Source organism: Eucyclogobius newberryi, unplaced genomic scaffold, assembly GCF_026437365.1.
Source record: "Eucyclogobius newberryi isolate DKJ021-1_F unplaced genomic scaffold, fEucNew1.0.hap1 SCAF_6, whole genome shotgun sequence".
Lineage (NCBI taxonomy): Eukaryota > Metazoa > Chordata > Actinopteri > Gobiiformes > Gobiidae > Eucyclogobius > Eucyclogobius newberryi.
This window is the reverse complement of record NW_027316278.1, coordinates 18459167-18475506: the sequence shown is the minus strand read 5'-3', so window position 1 is coordinate 18475506 and position 16340 is coordinate 18459167. Positions and strand designations below refer to the sequence as shown.

The following is a 16340-nucleotide window of genomic DNA, read 5'->3' as shown; positions in this document are numbered from 1 at the left end:
TGACAGGAGACATATCCATCTTATACATTCTGTCTTTGATCGCCGTTGAACCACTTTATAATGTAATCTTAAAACTCGTTTGCAGAGAAGAAGAATGTGTTAATTAACAGAGCAAAACTAAATAATAATGTATAAACATAAAATAACAATGGTTGAAAATAAAAAGAACAGGGCTACTAAGAAATAAAGAAAAAAAAATTAAACCCCTTCAATGGGCATTTTGTTCTGGACACATGATCAGATGCTTGAGTGGTTTAGCACCAGAAATGTAAATCCATCCAGCCACAGCAGCAGAAATCGAGTGGTTCTCAAACCTTTCAGCACCTTTCCTCACCCCTGTGGTTTACGTTAAATCACTTTTGAGGTTTACCTTGTGTGCGCAGGCATGACGGTTATTTCGAGCTGTGGCTTTAAATCATTGTATCATAATTAGTTCATTTGATTTAAATATTGTGTAAATTGCAAATCACATGTCATTAAGGCAATTGCTGTTTTGTCTCATTATATTTAATCTACCAATTTAGAATTTTGCTAACCAAGCAATTTTAATACAGTATGGCAATTATTTGAAAATATATTGACAACATCAAACCAAAAAAAAACTGTAAAGCAGAAATATAAGTTAAGATAACCTTTATTTGTCCCACAATGGGGAAATTGTATAGTTACAACACAGATTAGATAGATTAGGAACAGTAGTATAATAATAAAAACAGATTACTTATCTTATCTTCTTAATAATGCCCCTCCCCTGGTGAAGTGGTCCCTGCCCTGTGTGGACGGTCCCTCATCTGCCTGAAGAGTGGGTCCAGCTCCAGTCTCCCTCGTGTCCGTCTGTCCGTCTGTGAGAGTCGGATCTCTCCTTCACTGGAACTCCTCCAGGTTTCTACGCTTTTTTCCCAAAGAGTTTTTTTTTGTAGTTTTTCCTGGCCGAGAAGGAGAGTCTAAGGACAGAGGACCCTGGGACATCGTCCCTCGCCACCACAGACATTGTCTGACTTCATCGCCACCACAGACATTGTCTGACTCCCTCGCCACCACAGACATTGTCTGACTCCCTCGCCACCACAGACATTGTTGATTCATTTCTCCCTGTGGCCCTCAGAGGCAACTGTTGTTGTGATTTTGGGCCTTACAAAAATAAATTGATTTGATTTGGAATAATAAAAAGCGCGAATAACAGGTGCCTATCCCAGTGACTTTGGGCCTTAGGCGGGTTACACTCTGGTCAGGGGCCAGTTCGTCACAGGGTTTGCACAGAGACAGACACACAGACAACTATTCACTCCCATATTCATTCATTCATTCATTCATTCATACAATGAGCATTTCACAGTTGCCAATTGACCTAACACATGTATGTGTTTGGAGGAAGCCGGAGAACCCACGGTAACATGCAGACTCCGCCCAGAGAGATCAATAAGATATTGGTCTCAAATTGATGCAATAGCCACAGCTATAATAATTAAATTGTCTATGTTTTAGATTGGGGCCAATTTGAAGGTAATTATAGGCTATTACCAACAATAATGTCTTTAAAATAATGCAGAACCAGAAATATCTCACGCAATGAAATGAAAGCGTCCCACTCCCACTTCACTTTGTGTATACATGTCCTATCAGAGAGCTGCCACCAGATGACGCTGTGTCTGTGCAGACCAGACATGGTGAGCCCAGAGCGTGTGTGTGCAACAGTGAAACCGTTCCCCTCCATGAGTTTAAACCATAAAGTGCACAGGTAGCCACAGTGGCCCGTGGTCTCCATAATGTCGGGCAGAAAGCTCCGCTCAGTGGCTAATCCTCTGGAGTCTGCGATCACGACACCGAGTGAGAGAATACTGAAAGAATGCCACAGTCTGTATGTGGACGGCGAGCACGGTAAAGAACCCAGCCCACAGACAATAACAACACGCGCATTTCGCAACAAGATGCAATACTCACATCCAGGGGTTTTTTAAAGGAAACGTTTGGTCGGTGATAGTGTTCAGGGGTCCAAGTGTCACAGCTATCTGTCAGTGTCACAGGGGACAGTCCAGGGGAGGGCCCCTGTCACAGCTCCACTGCTGCTGATACAGGCTGATACTACTGTCCGCATAGAAGTTCCTATATATTGTGTTGTATTTGCATTTTTATTAAATTATGGCTATGGTGTTCATTGCATATAGCATACGTATCTTCAGAGGTCCAAGTAGAAATTAAAAAAAATGATAAATAGCACAATAACAAGCCTTTTGACTTCTGTGTCTTTTCCAAGGCTTGGTGAAAATTGCCAGCAGCCTGGGAGTGCAGCTTCTTCCTCCTAGAAAGAAAATCATAGTCATGATAATGGGCAATCACTCAGCAGGGAAGAGTTCTTTCATAAACTGGTAACAGACTTAGCGCCTTACATATGATGACAGCATTTGTATTTAAATATATTTGACACATGCATATGGTTTCAGGTATGTGGAGGAGCATATACAAAAAACAGGTGTTGCTATTGAAACGCAGGGGTTTACCTTCATTACAAGTGGCCGCAAAAGAGAATCACTGACGGTAAGTCAACTGTAAAAAAATGTATAATGTTTTAAGTAATAGCCCAGCTATTATAGTATTCTACTACTGTTTTATTAGGTTATAATATCTAATAGGAACATTGTAATAAAATGAAACTCAGGACATTGTCTGAAAATTCTAAAGCAGACACATCGATTAGCAAGAGAAGAGTAATAATATTTACAGATGATCAAAAATGATCAAGGATACAAAGGGAGCTGATGTGTTTAACTAATAAAGAGTATATCTTTTCAGTTCAAGTTGACATGATTTAATGTATGTATTCTAGTCATGACCAGCCATTCTTCCGCTTATTTCATCTTTTGGATATTATGTTTATCATAAATGTAGATACCGTTTGATGATATAAAACATGCTGCAACTGGATCAAAAATGATCATGGAGATACGCTGTGTGCATTGGGTCTTGTTGATGTTGATTGGCTCAGTTTGTTCTTTCAGTCATTCATTTGGTCTTGTTTTACATTTTAATGTATGCTCCGAAATTAAAATGATTAATATATCTGAGGTGCAGGATTGCAAAGGGGAAGGCCTGACTCTACACAGACAAAGCTTTACGACATAGGGCATTTAGTTGCTACATAGGAGTTTGTAAGGTTGTTCACCTATTTTTGTGTGGTCCTTTTATATATTGCACAGGGAAATGCAACATTACATCTATACCCTCAATTTCGACCACTTCTCGAGTTCAAAGGTAAGTGTTTTCTATATCGTACATATAAAATGCTGATATGTCTTCTAATCTCTCCTTTGGAAGGTGCTTATTAATAAACATCACAATACAGTTGAGGGAGTATGCACACTTTCCTGGTTATTAATTCAAATTACATTTTACATTGAAGGTTTTCCACCTGAATGACTAATACTCATCTCTGAGTCATAGCTTTAGTTGTTTAAACCAAACTCTTTCCCCCTTAACCTCTAATAAGTTTATCTCCAGGATATAGCAATTTCCTGTCACAAAAGAGCAACAATTAGCAGCATATAGTTTTAAGACAATTAGTTGTACGTCTGTGGTGTCAGGGCTACATTGTGCTGTGGTTGTGCTTATGCTAAAGCGAGGGTGTGCCTGAGAGGGAGAGAGTAGAGGAGGGGCTCTGTATGTCCGTGCACTGATGGTGTGCGAGAGTTCACTGGGTGCAAACTGGAGCTCACTGTATGCCGTGAGTCACACGCCCCATCGACGGCAGTGCAGAGGATTCAAGAGGAGCTGCTGAGAAATGTCACAGACTTTAGAGCCACCACAGCCCACTCCACAGGCGTGCGCCCCACAGCTCTGCTCCGGATTACTCAGGAATACAAACTGGATTTACAACTCCAACGTGCTTCTGGAAATCTGCTGCGTCAGACATATATTTACCCTTTTCAGAAATGGAGGATGACTCATCAAATCCCCTTTATACTCTTTTAAAATTATGTATTATTTTTTGCTTTGGAATGTTTTTATACAATCGCTTAACGTAACATATTTTTCTTATTATTTTCAGTAACCTGTTGAGTAGTTTTGCTTATGGCTGTTTTAGTGGTGCAGCATGATGCTTTGCCCTTTTCCTGAGCACAGGCTCGTGTCGTCTTCTCAGTTACAGTCACTTGAGGAACATTGCAACCATCAGCTCTAGTTTTCTTTTCACCTTTCTAGAATCCATTTTTTGTCCATTGACTGTCAGTTGTCGGTCCTAAGCTATAAATGGAGACTGATATCTTGTATGTTTTTGTAGCTGTAATGTAATGTGTTGATGATATTCAGTTGTGGATTATTTTATTAGACCGAGGTTTCCATGCTCTTTGATGAAGAGGACAAATGCAAAGCAATGCCAGGCAGTGGCAGAGCCCACTGCAGTACAAGGATGTGATTTGTGGAAATCGCATATTTGTACTGCATGGAAAAGGCCGACCTGCCTTTTCCATGAATCCACTTACTTCTGATCTTTGCATACAGCAATGACCTAATCTTAGGCAGTTTATAAGTTTACTGTGTTCTTTGACATAAAATGTCCTCTTTGTGCGTTGCCTCACAGTCGTTCTTCACTGGCTAGCTTTATGTCTAACAGCTCGTGCTAAAGCTGCCAGTTGAAGAGCTGTTGTGTGTAACCATGACAACTGGCATCTAGGTTAAAGGGCTTTTTATTTACTTATTTAGTATTTATTCATTTCAAATATGGCTTCTGTTATCGCTGCATTCTTTTATAAACTTTATCAAATTGTTGTCCAAAGAGTTACCATTCCTTTTGTTTTTAAATAAAATAATGGTAAAATGGCCAGCTTTATTAAACATATCTGTTTGTTCAAGGTGCCCTGGACTATCTGACTGCTGAGATTTCAACCTCAAAACAGAAGAAATTTAGTTTGGTAACATTTATTGACACTCCAGGTTTGGTGGATGGAGACATGATATACTCTTTTGATGTAAACCGTGCCATCACCTGGTTGGGTATGTTATGGTTAAATTCTAGGTTGAAATACTGAAGTATTCGTCTTATTGGTCATGGTCCTTTTTGTGCAGGACAACAGTCTGACTTGATATTTGTATTCTTTGACCCAATGGGTCAGGCTCTATGCAAGCGCACTCTCAACATTGTAGAGCGGTTGAGTGAGACTTGTGGGGACAAGCTGTTATTTTACCTCAGCAAGGCAGACGAGGCTGGAAAAGAAACTGACAGACAGGTTTGTTTTTTGTAAGTACATCAAGATGACTTAAAATGAAACATTCACACATACTATATCTGTTTTGTCAGAGGGTTATGATGCAGATTGTACAAGAACTATGTCGCCGTCCTGGTCTCAATAAATGTGGTTTTGAGATGCCGACCATATATATCCCCAACCCACAGAAGGTAATTTATGTGTAATCAGCAAAGCTGATGTCACTCAGATTAAGGATCTTGTTACGCGTGAGACTGACCTCGAACCATCGCCATATTTGACAACAGCAGCCTTTGAGACTAGAGATAAAACCATCTGCTCGAGACAAGAAAAAAGAGAAATGAACCTATATTGGTCAATCTGTTTGACTTTGTGCTGCAGAATTACCGCTCCAATCATTATTCCACATTTGTGTTGTTCTATACAACAGCATACATTCATCTATTATCAATCATAATCATGGTGTGGTTTTGTGCAGCCCAGTCGCTGTGTGAATCAGATTGATGGAGTTTGTCAGACGATTGAAAAGGCCATTAACCAGGCTGTACAGAAGACGCTGGACAAATTGGAGAAAGACTGTGACCTGATCTCTGCCTCTATCAGCAGTAGACTGGAGAAGGACAGGTATGGTCTTAGTATTTGCACGGGAGCCCTGCTGTTTTGTTTACTGCATAATTCCCTTTTAAATCATGTTTAACGTGTCTTTACAGGTGTGATGTGTCTTACAACCAAAGTGTGCGCTTGTACTCACTGTTATATGGAGCTTTGGGCATCTTCCCTCCTTTGCTGTTCATCCTTAGTTTCATTGTGAATACATTTTCCAACGAGCAGTTGGAAGAGCTCACGGGGGAAGGCCTGGCAAAAACCCTTTCGATTTCAACTGCAAGTTTAATTTACTTGTTATATGTGTTTTCTTTTTTTCATAGATTCATTCTTTTCATTCTTTTCATTTTTAGGGAATAGTCCTGTACGTATGGGAGTGGATACCAGAAGATGGTCAAGTTGTATTTGTGATTTCATTCATGGCTTCCTGCTACCTCCTGCTTTTCTTAGCAAAGTATTTTGCAAGGTACGGAATTGATCAAATTAGAGAATATGTAAACTAAACAACAAATATTAAATTAGATTTTGTTTTTCAGACAAAGAAATAAAACCCTCTCCAAGAAAGAGAAGAGGTCTTTGGTCGAATACAATGAATTCATCCAGGATATTGTCAAAACCAAGAAGGTCTGTTACATTTATACAATGTATTGCATTCAGAAGTCTTTAAATGTTGCTGACTAATGTATGTTAATGTCCCCTCTTACACAGGGCAAATTGTATGAGTGGTACCTCCAGCAATGTGCGGCAGAATATGACCTCTGATCTGAAGTATGTGAACTATTATCTACTTGAGTGCCTTATGAGCTGTATGCAACTTTACATTTATAATGTGAAAAATGAAATACTCTTTTAGTAGTTTGCAAATGATACATTTTTAATAGCAACAATCATTTCTTTGTCATATTTCATACAAAGCAACTGTTTTAATACTAAGACCAATGATCAGTGATATCCAAAGTCTTGTAGTCTATGTATTTTTCAATTGTTCTGAAAGTTTTCACAAGAACAGAGAATGAACTTTTGCTCAGAGAGAGCTTCACTATTTATCTTAGTCTTTGGGTGTTTATGGTGATTTCAATGTAGATGTTTTTTAATTACTGGTATGTGACTGGTAGCAATATTATTATATTACTGTCTGTTTGGTTGTTTTTCTTCCCGATGTCATTTGTGCATCTGCTCTGAATTCATTCTAGTCGTTATTGTTGTTTTTTGACAGAATACACCTATAAAATTGGTTAAAACCTTGTTTTATGTCTTTGAAGCAGCAGTAAAAATATACTGATAAGAACAAACTCTTCACACGCTTATTGACAGTTGAAAGTTATTTATTTTTAATTAGAAAAAAAAACATGTTTTGACATTTCTTAATCCAGTGTCGGGCCTCCATTCTTGGTCAGGGCTCAGGTGTTGTTGACCATGAGGTCGTATAGAACAGTGTTTCTCAAACTGTGGTACAATACCTGTACCACTGGTGTTATGCAGACTGCCCCTGGTGGTGTGCAAGCCCTCTGCAGTTTTAGAAGGTGTTTTATTTAACAGATACAAATCTATTCCATGTTTTTATCCCCTTTTTGGGTTGAGCATTATTTACTACTACAATATACCTGGTTTAGTCTCATTTTCAACCATAATTAGCCCTAATTTACACACAATACAGTCCAGGTTTAGATCTGGTGGTACTCGGAAAGCCAAATATAATTTTAGATGGTACTAGGTGTGAAAACGTTTGAGAAACAATAATTAGTCCATCTGGTCTAGCCACCACCTCAGGTCCCTGAGTTAGTAAAAAAAAAGGTGACAATTTTCAACAATTACCCTTAATAACATCTGTATTTCATTCATAAGAGACATTTAAAAACATACATGGATAAATTGATCACCAAAGCATACAGACTTCATTTGTGCAGTCTTAATTGCAAAGCAACAATAATAAGAGGTATGTCGGTACCCTCAATATTATTAAATGTTATTATAGAATGCATTCTATTGCCTTCCACATTTTGTTGAGGCATCTGGGTAAAACCATGCCAATCTATGCTGTTTCGAATGTAAAAAAAAATCCAGCTCATGCTGTGTGTCCCTATTTAGTTGCAGTGCAGTTATGACAGTTTTATACAGAAAACATATGTACATATGTCCCATTTCTGGTTTCCTATAGACAAATTGTACAGGTAAATAGATGCATCATGAAACAACATGCTGCAAGAATAGCTTTCATTTTTAACACAACATTGTAACAATGATGTGAAACAGTGAATCCCAACCAGTGAGCACTTTAAAGGTGCAAAATAGCCACATATTGACTTCCCTGGTCCCTGAGACCTGGTTATGTAGCTTTTCCACCTGATGGTCTCCATGGAGATGTTAAAGCTTGGCTTGGAATATTTCAGTGTAATATCAAACATATTTGTCTTGAATTTATTCAATTATAGGTGTTTTTATTGCTAAGAAAATTATGTTTCCATGAAGATAAATATGTTTTATTTCAGGCAGAGCAATAACATCTCCATAGAAACAACAAGATGGCAGACCTTCCACCAGAAAAGTTACATAGTGCACCTTTAAAAGAAAGGTCTAGTATTTGAATATATAATGTTTTTTGTAGTCTATTTTACATATTTAATGTTGTTTTTGGACATCAATATCATTAAAACCAGAAGATATAATGATAATATATTAGTTACCAGGCTTATAATTACTGAAGAAACACTGGTGCATGATATAGAGGCTACTAAGTGGTACTTGAGACAAAAAGGTTGGGACCACTGATGTATTAATTAACTAAATTTACTTTCATTTCAACAATCAAAGTTTTTGAGGGATGTGTCTCAGAAAGAAACGTGTGATTCAGTGTCCGGGCCTGGATAGCTGCTCAGTGTCTCAGCACCATGAATATCCAACTGAGGTGTCCCATGGTCCACTTTGGATCTTCAGTTGATCAGAGGTGAAATCATTGAGAGCCTTTATCTATCAACCAAGAAATGTCTCCAGTCCTGAAAAACATGACAGACAATGTATGTATTTGTTTTATTAGGACAGAAATAGAAAATACACTATTTTAATTTTTGTACATACTTGCCAAGTCGTGCTAACATCCTTGTGATGCATAATTACACAAGAGATACAAAAAAGGAGATTGATAACCAGCATTACAAAGTACTGTAGTGTATAGAGACTTAAGCCCTCGTGCTTCGGGTCTGAATGACTCTAGGCGTCTGTAGTAGAATGCCTCCCCCTCCCTCCACAACATGAACTTTTTTTTTAAAATGGTTTATGTTTGTTTTAGTTGTTTTATGTTTAAAACATATATAGTAAAAAAAACGGTTAAACTATATAACTCAGACTGAAAAAGTTTGTATAGAATTGTTTTTAACTTGCATCAACAAAAAGCACAGATATGACATGTGTGTTGTTCATTTTAATTGATAAACAGTTACATAAACCTTATAGTTTGTTCGGACACATTTTTTTTCTTGGCCCATAGGCTTTATTGGACAGGATATTGTAGCGTAAAATGGGGATGAAACAAGGAAGACTATGCAGAAAAGTATTGGAACTCACTATTAATATAATTTTTTACAACTATATAACAAACTTATAATAATTGTTTCATAAGTGTGACCAGATTTAACTTCAAGACTCACTCAACATCACGTTTCTTAATCGTCTTTCCAGATCCTAAGACCTCTGCCACTCTGGATACAATGGGATCATAGTTCATACTGGCAACAGCAACCACTTCCTCACTCCTGTGGATATAAAAAGAACCAAATAAACAAATCAAAGGTTTTACACAATAACATTTTTAAAATCAAAAATACCTTGTATAAAATGCTACAAATCTGAGCTCATCGAGGTCTCCTTGTATAATGACATCATCAAAGCCATCACCAAAACCTTCACACAAGAACACAGATATGCTCCGGTAATTTCCCACTGGGAATTACTACATGCACAGCTAGTTATCAACAAAGTCACTATAGACATAAAGCTAGTTCACATTCCTCAGATGCTTACCTGCATAGCGAATGGTCTTTCCATACATAGCAGACCAAAAATAAGGCACTGTTTTGATCTCTGAAAATTTGTCCATCATACTGAGAGCTGCTATTCTTCCTGTATTTGAGAAGAACACGTTTGCAATTCCGATTACAGCCTGATTTAATAATTTACTTACATACCATGTACATGGGCCATTTGCCAGTGTGGGATGTTGACCTTCTTATTGTTCCGCGGTGGGAAAGGGAACATTACCACATCTCCACCAGCAAAAACACTGTCTACATTTGTTTGCATCATCTACAAAAGGGGCACGCAATTAAAACATAACGGACACTATTGCTTAAAGGGCAAGTCAGCCTGTAAAGTACCTTATTGACAGTGATAAAGCCTTTAGAGTCCAGGTGGATCCCACTCTGCTTTAAGAAGGCTGTAGCAGGAACACATCCTGCACAGGCCCACACATATAAGTGACGTAATCACCAAACACATCACCAAATGCACACGTTGTACTCACCAGTTCCTATGACACACACGTCAGCCCGTAGTACTTTACCACTCTTCAGGACTACCTCTTTTAACTGTATCACAGCAAGAATGTCAACAATAAGCAGCTTACTGTTAACCTTTCACTTAATTTGACTGTTTCAAACTATGTAGAATACTGTACATTACAGGTTTCTCACATTGTGAATACCTGTCCATGATGGCCCATCATCTCAGACACCTCATTAAGCATGTAGAACTTCACTCTGTTTGCCTCAAATAGCTTCAATAGCATGAAAATTATGTTACAATATTTTAAAAGGTTGACATTATGTGCATGTAACATGTGTTTGTAAATTGTCTTTACCTTCATTATGGCTTTCCCTACTTTCTCCCCAAGAGCGCTTTTGAAGGGAACATTCTCAATTCCAATTATAGAGACAGAGTGGGCCTTGTCAGTGAGAGCAGCAGCCACTTCCATGCCTGGCAACACAAATCAAAGAGATTGTCAAAAAATCTAGATCATAGTCATAAAGCAACATAGGGAATGCAACTCACCAATAAATGACGTTCCTACAATCACAGCGTTCTTGTTATTTGCCAGGCTCGCTATGCTACTGGCATCTTCTGGAGTCCTGAGGTGAAACACGTTCTTGACCTCCTGGCCTTTGTAGTTCATTGGTCTGGGTCTTAAAAGCACAAGTCTACATATCATTCTTAGTTCATTAGACAATACTTTATTATGGGTATGTTTTCCTTACTTGCTTCCAGTGCCAATGAAAAGTTTCCTGTACTCCATCCTAACACCATCATCAAATGTCACTGTTCGTGTTTTAATATCTATTGCAACAACCTTAAAATACAAACATAATGTAAATTATCTTTTAGTATGCATTACTTTGATCGCTTCAGAGTCTCACCTCTTTTTCAGTGAAAAGTTCAATGTTGTGTTGTTGTAGGAACTCTGTGGAACGCAGTCTGAGCTGCTCTGCTGTGCACTCTAGGGACTGAGGGGTCGCCAATTAGTTACAAGTAAAAAAAAAAAAAAAAAATGTTTGCAGAATAATGCAATAATTTAGCACCCATAATAGTGTAGTCATCAAGAAACAAAAACAAAAATCCATTATTTTAGTCAGTTAATGTATGTCTGTGGCAATAGATTGTGTACAAACCTTACTCAGTTTTGGCCTGTCGTAGGGAGGGTGTCTGTCCATGGTGCAAATTACGATGCGATCGGTGAAGCCCTCCTGCCTCAGTGTCTCGGCACACACCACACCTGCTGGACCTGCCAATATCCACACCACGGTCAATAATTTACACACAAAAAAACTTTTTTTGGGAAAGATCTTTTATGAGATCTTTTTTCACCTGAGCCAATGATGAGCACATGACTGAAACCTGTGCTGGAGTTTATGACAGCTGAACATCGGGCCATAGGCTTAGTTCTTTTTTGTGACTGAAGTGCCTGCAATTCATTAAAAACATATTATGTAATTCATTTGTATTGGCATTATGTTGGTCCACTCATCATCTTTTACCTGCTTATTTGCACAAATGATCACCTTGTCCTTTTCAACTCTGACCTGGAGCAAACACAGGCAAGAGTCATGTGAACACACACTTTGTACATAAGAGATATAAGAGTGATAAGAAGCTGAGAGTTCTAGTGAGAATGATTACCTGAAAGATGGGCAGGCTATCAAGCCCCGGAAAGTCTTCCATGTCCCCGGTTGCAATGTTAAAACATGCACCATGCCACGGACAGCGAACATGTCCTTTTGAGAGCACACCTTCGAGAAATGAAATAATATAAGACAATAAAGTTTGTGCTGACCTTTTTAAATATAATTGTGAATATTCAGAGTATAAACTACCTTTTACCAATGGTGCTCCATAATGAGGACATTTGTGGGCCATAGCAGAAAACTCCCCATGTTCTTTAATTAACAAGGCTCTGCCACTTCCTAAATCCACCTCTCGCATCCTGTTAAACAAATAAATCAGAACACAAAAATCAGGTGTTTTATATCACATTTGTGTGATGTCAAGATTATTTGGTTAATCGATAATTGTGATTATTCAGTGACAATATAATTGTAAGAACCAAATAATAAGAAATACAATTGTACAAAGTATTTTTAGTTCAATCTATAGTCCAAATAATTGACCTCAATGTAAATAACTTTTTATCTGGCTTCTTTAGTCATTATTTTGTCTTTCAGAAAGTTCAATTTTGTAAAGCTGGTCTCAAACTTTAAGAATAGTAACACCTTAGACAATGGAAATGCTAGAAAATTGATAATTTCACTGTTGTTTAGTCACAGTCTCAATAATCGCTAATAATTGTTGAATTGTGTTTTTTCCATGATCGTAACACTAACATCTTGAGATCCATAGTGAAAATAGAGATGGCAGAACATCAATACATGTTTTTCTTTCTCATGTATGGAGACCTCTGTCATCAACATACAGATAACATTCAATAATTGTTGGAAAATCTTTTTATGAAAAAGTTCTTACTGTCCATTTTCCAAGTCTTTGACATGACAGACTGATGCCTCCACATAGTCCTTTGATTTGTGGTACAGGGGCAGAGGGGTGGATTCATCGTCCGAGCCGTGTCCCAGTGCGCCGTTCGCTCTGCATTCAGCAAATGGACTGGCTTTGCCGTTGGGAGACATTCCATCCACCTCCTTCTCTTTGTCCAGGAGAGAGAGCTCCACTTTAACTTCAACTGCATCAGCACAAACATTTAACAACATTTTAGAGTTTTGTTACATATAAACAGGGAAAATCCACTTCGGGAGATTATTATTCAAGATTCAATTTATTTTTGCACACATAAAAATTAGATACTTAAAGTCAGTATAGAATTATAATAGATAATACACATGAATAGTAATAATATAAATATAAATGCTAGTGCCTAATTTAGAGCTGCAGATTCAGTCACATCTACACCTGCCATCATACAGTCTTCAATACACACATCATTGTAGAGATATTAAAATAATAAAGGATCTTTGTGTTTTGCTTGTGGTAAAAATGTTCAACAATGAAGCTTGTAATGGGGCTTCTTTAATTTGACATTTTTTTTTATTATTAAAATTGGTTTTGTAATTCTTTTCCACAGTGGGCTGTATCTGTTTGACTGGAAAATGTGCTGATCTTCCGCTTCTTACAAAGTAAATCTGGCAGGAATTTTCTCCTGCTGAGCAAGTCTTAATTAAAATCAATGGAAAATCGTGATGGCTAAAGTAATTGCAGGTGAAAAGAAAGAGAAAGCTTTGCAGCATGAATGTCCAAATGCAATTTGAAATATTGGCGTAACAGGGAGTGCAACAATGCAATAATGCAATATAATGTAATATAATGTAAATAGTGCAATAAAAACAACAAACATAAGAACACAAAAAAACAACAAAAAAAACATGGTAAATACACATTTGGATATCAGAGAAAAGCATTTGCCTGATTTAGGTTTGGAGAAGCATCCTCCCATGTTGGGCCCGGGATGGAGAGACCCTTAAAGAGGAGAGGTGTGCTCAGACCCTACCCCACCTACTGGTGTAGGATTGCTTGCATAAAGATGGAGGTCTGAACACCAGCGGGTTCACACTGGCCATCGCTCATATCAGCTTCTCCACTTGAGCTACCGTAAAACACAGGTGACATGTTACTACATCACGACTGATATTGTATAATCTTATGTAACAAGATTCAGAAGAGAAATTTATTAGCCAACATAAAAATCTTAAAGTCCAAAAACGTTTGTTGACTTCTGAATCGTGTTATTGCTTACCAGACGTAAGTAGCCCTAATTGTGCTAATTTTTAAAGTTTCCACACAATACTTGTGTGGAATAATACTGAAAATTAACAGCTCTGACATCTATTAACTTTCTCATCAGAGCACCTTAAAGGCAAAGCAAGAGGCCCCTGAGGTTCAAATTCCCTGGTTTTGTTGCCATGTTGCCCTCGTGTTGCTGCCAGCTCTGGTATTTCACCACCACATACAGTTTCTTAATACTGTGTGTCCGATTGACATCGGCACACGGGATGTGTAGGTACATGGGGCAGTGTAGGTACATGGGGCAGGGTGCAACCAGCAAATTATCCTACTGGATCAACAGCAGAAGGAACTGATTGATATTCTGAGCACATCTTAATGTCCTTAAACTACAGAGAACAGGCACTGCAAAGTTCCAGTGGACAAACTTCCTGTGGGAAGCTTTGCCTGAATTCTAAGTACTACTACTACTAAGTATTTCTGCAACTACATATTCATAAATATTTTTATTTAATTTACTCACTACTGATGTTGAGCCATTTTTTTTTCTTAAATACTAAATCTAACAGAAAGCAGTATGGCTCACATTTTATAAACACTTACAAACAAATAAAGTCAAAAGTTGCATTACAAAAGCCCGCCAAGTGGGGAACCCATGATAACTAGATGTTTTGGTACCAAACTAAAGTAGGCTAAGAAGATTTGGTCCTCACTAAATATGACGCAGATCCAAGTCTTACTGTTGGGCCTGTCCCCAAGCAGTGCTAATAATCCTGCATGCAAACAAGCTGTCACTTTCACTCACTTCTCTCCAAATGTAATACCTGTTACAGGAATGTTGGGGGAGATTAAGCAGCCACGGCCCCTGATTGGTGATGAGCTGGCCGGTCAACAGAGACTGAAAAGCAGGAATGTTGGGTGCCATGTGGTTTTGCACTGATTCAGGCTTACTGTTTTCCAAACTCCTAACACACAATCCTATGTCAAATGACAACAAAGAGAAGTAGTGACTCTAAGCAAAGTCAGACCAAACCACGTCTTGGTTAACAATTCCAGACCCAGTGAATTAAAGAATGATCTATCCATCACTTATCACTCCCTATACCAGTTTACATTTCTGCTACTTTAAGACAAATACGTTGTTTGCGTTGATCATAGTAAAAATATTTTGTATATATTGAGCCTTAATTGAGTTGATTAAGAGACAAATTAAGGGAAAAAATAGCTGTTGCAGATGTAGCCTTATAAAACAGATTGAACAGAAAGCAATTACGATGGCTGTTTCAGGGGTTACTGTCGCACACTACAAAGGAATAGGAATAGAAAGAATGGATTAGGTCTACAATCCCCAGTAAGAAGCTTGAGTATGTAAAATGAAATACACATGTACATACTTTAATTATTTTCCCTTCCTTTTCAGTGTTCAAATACTATACAACAAATAAATCAATTAAAAGAAAGGTAATTTGATACTGGAAAAAAAAAAAATACATGAGAATATGTTATTTTTTGCGTAGCCTTTTTATAATATATTTTAAAACATTAATGTACCAATGGTTAAATTAAGTTATTATATTTCAATCGTTTTTCAACTGCTTCATTCTTGGAATTCACCCTGTTCACCCTGCAGTGCTCCTAGTGTTGCATTAAATCTGGGCAAAATAACAGCGCCACAGCCTACTTCAAATCAAGTACAGCACCACTGCCAATGTACTGCTAGTGTAAATATAAAGAGAGACAACTTCTTTGACGCAGTTACAGACATTTTGACCATCATCGTAAACAGCGTAAAGGTCTTACCGCTGTGAAGGCGCATGGAGCAGGTTCACCACAGTCAAAGTGTCCAGCATCCCCCCGCAGAGCTCAGTAGCACATTAGCACGTCCCCGAAGCCCTGTCCCAGCCCGAGATGAGAGAACAGGACAGTCCCGGACTCCTCGGCGCTCCTTGCTTTAGTGCCACGTCCAGTCAGTCCCGGGACACGATGAACCGGTTGTGGGAGTTGCTGGTGTTTCGCAAATGCAGCGCGGACGCACAGAATACCTTTGCCAGTTCCTCAGCTCTGTGCAGTATTGATGGAGTTGCTGAGGTGATGCTTGCACAGCATGAATTCTCTCTAGTCTCTCACCCCTCCTCTCTGTAATTTTACTAACTCTTTCTACGTTTCCCCCCCTGTCAGCTTCGACTCCATATGTCTGAACAGTTAAGCCCCATCTAATATTTGCCTCCCTCCCCCTGAACAACCACTGGCCACTTATGTCAAATG

General features: G+C 38.3%; 2 protein-coding genes across 4 annotated transcripts; one reads left to right on the top strand and one right to left on the bottom strand.

Annotated features, from left to right (window-relative positions):
- Positions 1-1697: 1697 nt before the first annotated feature.
- LOC140346466 (uncharacterized) lies at positions 1698-7093 on the top strand. The gene is made up of 12 exons (XM_072432547.1): positions 1698-1878; positions 2255-2366; positions 2442-2535; positions 3195-3249; positions 4846-4986; positions 5059-5219; positions 5291-5389; positions 5677-5822; positions 5909-6080; positions 6155-6267; positions 6338-6425; positions 6510-7093. The coding sequence occupies exons 1-12, from the start codon at positions 1767-1769 to the stop codon at positions 6561-6563; spliced, it is 1347 nt and encodes a 448-aa protein (XP_072288648.1). The 5' UTR covers positions 1698-1766; the 3' UTR covers positions 6564-7093.
- A 110-nt stretch (positions 7094-7203) lies between these two features.
- Positions 7204-16218, bottom strand: aifm3 (AIF family member 3). Of its 3 annotated transcripts, XM_072432541.1 has the most exons (22): positions 15876-16218; positions 14900-14973; positions 13758-13938; positions 12807-13020; positions 12161-12270; positions 11967-12076; positions 11825-11869; positions 11655-11751; positions 11459-11571; positions 11207-11293; positions 11048-11139; positions 10845-10975; positions 10654-10769; positions 10498-10569; positions 10318-10381; positions 10172-10248; positions 9983-10100; positions 9819-9917; positions 9623-9698; positions 9446-9550; positions 8877-8897; positions 7204-8794 (listed from the first exon to the last, which is right to left on the bottom strand). In XM_072432541.1, the coding sequence occupies exons 3-22, from the start codon at positions 13786-13788 to the stop codon at positions 8752-8754; spliced, it is 1821 nt and encodes a 606-aa protein (XP_072288642.1). In that variant the 5' UTR covers positions 13789-13938; positions 14900-14973; positions 15876-16218; the 3' UTR covers positions 7204-8751. The 3 variants fall into 3 exon arrangements, with proteins under 3 accessions (XP_072288642.1, XP_072288643.1, XP_072288644.1); XM_072432542.1 differs by lacking the exon at positions 14900-14973; XM_072432543.1 differs by lacking the exon at positions 8877-8897 and having other exon boundaries at positions 15876-16217.
- Between the last annotated feature and the right edge of the window lie 122 nt (positions 16219-16340).